Source organism: Monopterus albus, unplaced genomic scaffold, assembly GCF_001952655.1.
Source record: "Monopterus albus unplaced genomic scaffold, M_albus_1.0 scaffold40.1, whole genome shotgun sequence".
Lineage (NCBI taxonomy): Eukaryota > Metazoa > Chordata > Actinopteri > Synbranchiformes > Synbranchidae > Monopterus > Monopterus albus.
The window spans coordinates 1,761,921-1,768,650 of record NW_018127920.1 but is presented as its reverse complement, the minus strand read 5'-3'; the positions used below and the strand labels follow the sequence as shown (position 1 = coordinate 1,768,650).

At 42.0% G+C, this 6,730-nt stretch overlaps 1 protein-coding gene across 1 annotated transcript; it reads left to right on the top strand.

Moving 5' to 3' along the window:
* Window positions 1-436: 436 nt before the first annotated feature.
* LOC109959610 (uncharacterized) lies at window positions 437-4,783 on the top strand. The gene is made up of 4 exons (XM_020599124.1): window positions 437-614; window positions 1,035-1,274; window positions 3,340-3,481; window positions 4,627-4,783. The coding sequence occupies exons 1-4, from the start codon at window positions 437-439 to the stop codon at window positions 4,781-4,783; spliced, it is 717 nt and encodes a 238-aa protein (XP_020454780.1).
* Window positions 4,784-6,730: the final 1,947 nt, after the last annotated feature.

Genomic DNA, 6,730 nt, shown 5'->3' with positions numbered 1-6,730 from the left:
ATGGTATCAAGTTGCCTTTTAACTGAACAATGAAAAACAAGCTCATTAAATATATGAACTGTATGTTAATTAGTCAGTATTGCTTACTGGCTGTGCAGTGACTGCAAACAATTTGAGGTTAAACATGTTGAACGTGTGATGTATTGTACCATGACTCCGAGGTTCAAAACACAGCAACATTCCACCAGCGCAACATTTCAGAAAACACAAAGACAAACAGCTTGAAAGAAGCAGGACTGACAAAAAAAACGGTGACTTGTTGAAGAGAAGCCGCTCATGTTCATCAGCCCTGCTTCCTTTAAACGACTCGTCAGGGTGGCAGCATTTTAATGAGCTGATATGTTACCAAAAATTATTTCATGTTAACGTCCTTCACTGAAATACTTTCTCTTTTATCATTCTGTTTTGTGTTTTGCACTTCAGGGCCGCCGTAGTAATGACTGACTGGAGGAAACATCAAGCTGAGTGTGGTGCAGGTGAAAGAATGTACGCCCACAGTGAGCAGAGGAGAAACTTTACCTCTAAAGCCTTTCACAAGAGCACAGCAACCCCTCTGCTTCCACCAAGACCATGGTCCTATGGTGACAGAGGCTCGGAGCCTTTGGGCCTCCAAGGTGCCTCCACGCTGTCACTGTAACATCATTTCATGTTGTGTCATGCGGTTTAATTTTGTACTGCAGCATGGTATTATCTCTTGTTGTGTCTTTTCATTTGTGATGTGTTGTCTCATTTCAGTTTGTGTAGTTCCATTATGTCATGTCTTTTCCTGCCAAGTCTGGCCATTTGATTCTCTTGTCAGTGTACTTTGTATTATGTCATTTTATTTAATTAGTTGTTATCATGTCTTGTCACTACATTAAGTGTAGTATCAGTTTATGTTAGGGTTACATCGTGGCATTGGATTTTGTGTGATGCCTCCAGTCTTGTACTGTAATTGCAAAGACACCATTCTTGGTTGTAGTGGTGAATATACTTTATTACATAGGGAACAAATGACACGATGAATCATATAACTATTATTATTCTTGTCACAGTGCAGGGGTTTTGCTGTCCCTTCCAGCAGAGGCCTAACTTTGGGAGGGTGACAGACAGCGCAAAACCACAGAGCCGAGGAGGAGGCAGGAGGCTGATACTGCTGAGCGAGGTCAAGGGAAGGCTGGAGATCAGAGCAAGAGCAGCGTCGAGGGTCAGGACTGGGAGCAGCGCTGAGGTTACCCCAGAAGACAAAGTCCCCACTGAGCGCGTTCACAGAGGGCCACTCAGTGAGACAGCAGGTGAATGAATCACATATGTTCACGGTCATAGCCATGTATCCTTCTGTTACATGGGCACTATGGGCCTTTGGTTCAAAATTCAAAAACTCTGCTCTTTTATCAAATATAAGAATTGATTGAATTGAGCAATGTGTATTTGTATTTTTGGAGGTTTAATGTACTGAGTTGCCTGAAACATTCCCTTTCCTGGTAATAATGTTTTCATCTTATACTGGACATGCCTTCACCTGCTCGCTCATCATGGAAAACAAACAAGACTATTGTTATCACTACTTAGATAAATAAATTAGGACCCCATCCAAATCTGAAAATGTTTTTCTCTCCAATTCTGCCATCCAGCCACCATTTCACAGCCAAAATAGAGCTTTTTCAAAACCTCACATTTTTTTCTTTGATTGTGTTACAACTCATCTTGTATAGGAGAAAGGGAAGCAACGCAAACAACTGATAGGGCCTGCAGGTGCTTCTGAAAAAAACAACAACAAATAGGACTGCTATCAAAGAAGAAACACTCCAGAGGTTTATGTAAACCTACCTGGATTTGAGCAGAGCAAAGCAAAAGCCTCCTCTAACTCCCCAATGCTTAGCTCTCTAAACAAAAGAACAACACTCTGCTCTGAGTGGTTTTAACCAGGTGTACTCTAGGTGTGTGTGTGTGTGTGTGTGTGCAGGATTTATGATATTCATTATATACTGATATATAGCAATTAATATAAGCTCCATCAATCCCTTAACTTGCATTTCTCTCTCCATGTCAGACAACATTACTCAATACAACCAAGTCGCTCTTTCATGTTTTAGTTGCCTAACAACAGAAATAAAAACTGTGTGCAAATGAGAACAATTAAATCATGGGTTCAGCTCTATTAAAACACAGCTAAGGTGATGACAGAACCCAGGAGAGGCCGAAGAGTGATTTAACCTGCTGAGATGCAGCAGAGGAGTCGGTGCCATGTGTCTGCTGATTGATATTATGGTATTCCAGTTTGGCTGGACACTGTTAGGAAACCAACCTGAAGACGTCTGCTCAGCTTGGATGTAATTTCAGTTAGTTGAGCTGTGGTAGAGTGAGTACAAGGAACAAATGCTGTCGTTGTGTCCGAACACTGTCCTCCAGAGTTTAAGATGGTGGAAGTGTCAGCCTCCTTGTTCCTCACTCGACTGGAGTGAGGAATAACCGTATAAGAGGCTCGGGGATGTACCCAGCGTTGGAATTGAGAATGATGCATTTGACACTTTCTTCTGAAAATGAGGTCCTACTGTGCTTTTCAACAGGGACGTTAGGCAGAATAACCAAAGATTTGCCACTGATGTTGTGCAGTGTCCACAGAAGTCCACTCTTATCAGCATGTAAACCCATTGAAAACTTCATGACATCATGTGAAACTATACATCTCTCAAGTGAAACCATGGATACCAAAATGAATCAATTCTTGCAAAATTTGTTCAAAATTTCTGCTTAGACTTTGTTCATATTAAGACAAGCAGTTTATTCATGTCAATGGCTACAGTTATAATCAATCAAAACAAAACCAGATTGGATTTTTGATAAAAGGACAATGCCTGTTAATAATATGCACTCTTACTTTTCATACGAAAGCTGTTTACTCACAATGCTAACCACTTGAAAAGCCTTATTATCCACAGACACACACACACAGAAACACACTGTTCATCTGCCTGCAAACTCCCATAATCATATCCAGACTTGTCTATATCAGTGTCTTTAGCTTCATGCAGGAACAGCTGTGCTTATTTGTGGTGACTCAAATAAATAATCCAGTTTTATTACCAAATGACATGAAAGTTTCTCTGTTTTGCATTCTTTCTGTATTATTTGGATTGAGGGCCGAGTGTGTTTTTGCTACGATTTGGGTAATTGGGTTTTGGATATCCTCTAGTGATAAGCACACACAAGTTGTTCAGATGTAGTTATGCTCCATCTATCACCCAGTCCCAGATCGTAGGGTTTGGATTGTTGGCAAGCTGTAAATGACATCGGCAACATGGATGTGACTGAATTCAAAGCTGCATCTCTGACCGTGACTGACTCTTCTCCTCCCAGAAACTCCCACACACCCCTGTGGCAATGAGTGGCAGGCTCATCAGACACAGCCTGGCGCCCCTAAGGTTCCAGTACTCCATCTGTATCTGCCTTCATCACTCTATGAGGATGAGGAACAGGATGCTGAGGCAGAGGAGATGAGGTATGACTTTAATGATGGTGTTTGGGGCGTCGAGGCTGTTGCGAGTCGTAGGAGAGCAGCCACCTGCAGCCACTGTCATGGACTATTCTCAGCTAATATGTTTCACGTCACAGCTGCAGTTTTCACCCTGCTTTCCAGAAAATGGAGCACAGCTCCACAGCAGGTCTCAGAGGTGATGTCAGTGGGAGGGTGGGGACACAGAGACTGTTTTCCCAAGCAACTAGAGCAACTGCAATGAATGTAAAGCCATGTCCACTGGATCTAAATGGACCTGATGGAGTCGTTCTATGCAATAGAGTGACAATAGAAGAAATGGCTCTGGTTCCTCACCAGGGGAGTTTAAATGTGTTGAGTAAATTCTTTAGAAATCTGCCAGATATAAAATAAGTTGTGCACAAATGGAAAGTCAGAGCAGATAAGAGGGGGGTCAGGAGTCGCCATGATCATTTGGAATCATCCTCTGAGGACCTCCTTCTACTGTATATCCAGGATAAGTTAAAAGAGTGTCCAGTAATCAAGATACTGAATTTAAAAGCCCATCCATCAGCCTTTCCACTTTCACTGTCATTTTGAGTCATAGTAAGAAAACCACACAGCCATAAATAACATGAACACTGGCTCGGTTTTGTTCAAGTGTCCCATGTTTGACAGTGCGTCAGTGAGTCAGCATGAAGTGTACCAGCACCCTGAACCCAAATGGACTTCAGCCATTCATTTTTATTTACATGTCATTTTTCCAAGTTAAAATACCAAAACTTCACTGATTCCAATATTACAGACTGACCACAATTCTTTTTTTTACCTTTGTCGTGCCAAGTATATGTTCAGCCTGCTCATTTGAAATGATTTTAGTTAGTACCCTCATGCAATAACTGAAAATGGATAAAGGAGCCAGTCCATCCTATGCTACACATCTATGGGCTGAACACAGTAGTTATGAGTAACCTTGTGTTAAAAATGTAATTCAAAGCTAAACAATATTTTGAGTGATGTCAGTGTCATCAGTGTGTGTCCAGTTAAGAGATGTGTCTATCACATATTGGGCCTGTCATAGTACAGTACAAAAAGTGGAAGCCAGCTGTGAAAAGATGGGATGGGTACAGGAACCTGACCACTACATCTCTGTATGTTATATTTCATTCCAGGCCTTCAGCAGAAAGGACTGATGTCCCACCAAGCACAGGAGGCTCTCCAGAGTTTCCACAGGACAGCGACCTGCCTGTGGACTCCAGAGAGCAGCTGAACACAGCAGTACACAGCGCACCACAGACCCCTTCTGATGACATCACACTGGAGGACTGAGCACAGCCGAGGTGTGACGTACAGAGGACAGCAGAGCTCAGAGCCTCCACACAGACAGGATGGAAAGGAGCGATGAGCAAACAGACCTGTGCTGGTGCAATGAGATGCTGAAGAGTCAGCCCCTGGGCAGCTTCAGAAAACAAAAGGGTCATGAAAGGTGACGTGCTAGTTCAACATAAATTACATTTAGTGGAACAAGGGGGCTTGTTTTAAAATACAACTCGAAAGGAGGACACCTGCAGAAACTGCCACACAGGAGAAGCACCAAAGAAAATATTACAAAACTATTAGACCAAAACCTAGAAGGAAAAAAGACTTAAAGACATGCATTTATTTAAAGCACACTCCAGTATTTAAGCCTGAATCAGGGCAGTAGCCACCACAGATGACCCAGAGGTCACATCCTCAGCATATGGAGCAACAAATCCTCCTAACTAAACAACTAAATACTGTAGGTGAAAGAAAAGAATCACAGATTACATCATAAAGAATTAACAACACCAGAATTAGCAATTTATGTAACTTTTTAACACTTCCAGTCACTTACTAAGAGGTTTGTGTGAAAATAAGATAACTATAACATACTATAACTGTACATCCTCTGGTCATTTGTGACCAAGCCAGGCAAAACAATGCTTCCCATAAAAATGACTTAAAATACTGGCTACTGCCCTGGAATGGTTGTTCATTTGTGACAAGTAGGGACAATGAAGAAAGTAGAGTTTGTAATCAGGGCCTTCACTCGGTGGAGATGTGAACTTCTGGTTTATTTATTGTGCTTACACTTAATCTCTTTGGTCTACTCGATACGTACCGTGTACAGTAGGTTTTTGTATCACCAGGTAATAATGGCTGTCAATGTAAGGAAGAAATAAACTCAGTCACCAAGTTCCATTATCAGCAAATATTGGTCTAATCAAAAGGTCGCCTTGCAGAACTGTATCACTTTTGGTGATTATATTTTTTGCATAATGTTTAGAAAACACTTTAAATATGTTCAAATGTATTAAATATACAAACATGTTGCTTTTATGAAAACAACCAAAGCAAAACACATTTATCATTTAACTTCATACAATGCTGTGTAAAGGTTCCAAGAGTGCAAGCCACAGGTCATGTTTACAAATTTAACAACAAAAACCAGGCTGAGTCTTGCCCCCCCGTGGGACGTGGCACCTTCAGTTCCATGTTGAGATGTCTTGCAGTGCTCCAGAGGTGTGCAGCTGCTTTCCATTCAGTGTGTCATGTCTGTGCAGTGTCTTCCTGTTGGCCTGCGCTCAGTACAGAGGTAGCAGATCATACACCACACGCTGTGCTCCGGAGAGATCTGGACTCCACTGTTGCTCCGAAATGGCCTCAGTGCACAGGAGCCTGGAGGAGAAATGGACGACGGGGGCTGAGAGTCTGGCTATGTAGCCATGAACAGGTCTAAATCAATCACTGGACGTTTGAAGCATTCGCAGTAATGACAACTTAATAAGGTCCCTCTGTTCCCTTCCCGGATCCATAGAAAGCTGTAATCCAGCTAGGTATGGTAGTCACAGTCTGTGTTCCACCGCCACATACCCCCACCCCAGTGTAAGAAGGGCATTCATTCTGAAATTCAAATTTTCATTTCATCACATTTATGTTTTTTTGTTTTATCCATCTTTTTTTTATTTTCATGGAGAGGATGGGCCATACATGGCACGTACCACATCATATCCTAACAGAGAGAAAGTAAATGACTAGTTTAGGCCTTATGGAGAATCTTTATCACTGTTCTGCCAAGAGTTACATGAGATCGATGCCACTCTCCTGTCTGCGTGGAAATGTGAAGACTGGACATGGGTACAGAGGTCGTTTTTCACATACAAGCTGTGTTAACAGCTAAACTAATTTTTGACATTGGCTGTGGATGTCTGTGGTTGCCAGAAGACAAATATGAATGATTTTGGTGACCCCAGG

Bases quoted from the DNA above. Each gene is read 5' to 3' on its own strand.
- LOC109959610 (XM_020599124.1), top strand. From the start codon at position 437: ATGACTGACTGGAGGAAACATCAAGCTGAGTGTGGTGCAGGTGAAAGA. The intron at 615-1,034 runs GTGCCTCCACGC...TTCTTGTCACAG, and splicing joins GGAGCCTTTGGGCCTCCAAG to TGCAGGGGTTTTGCTGTCCC. The intron at 1,275-3,339 runs GTGAATGAATCA...TTCTCCTCCCAG, and splicing joins GCCACTCAGTGAGACAGCAG to AAACTCCCACACACCCCTGT.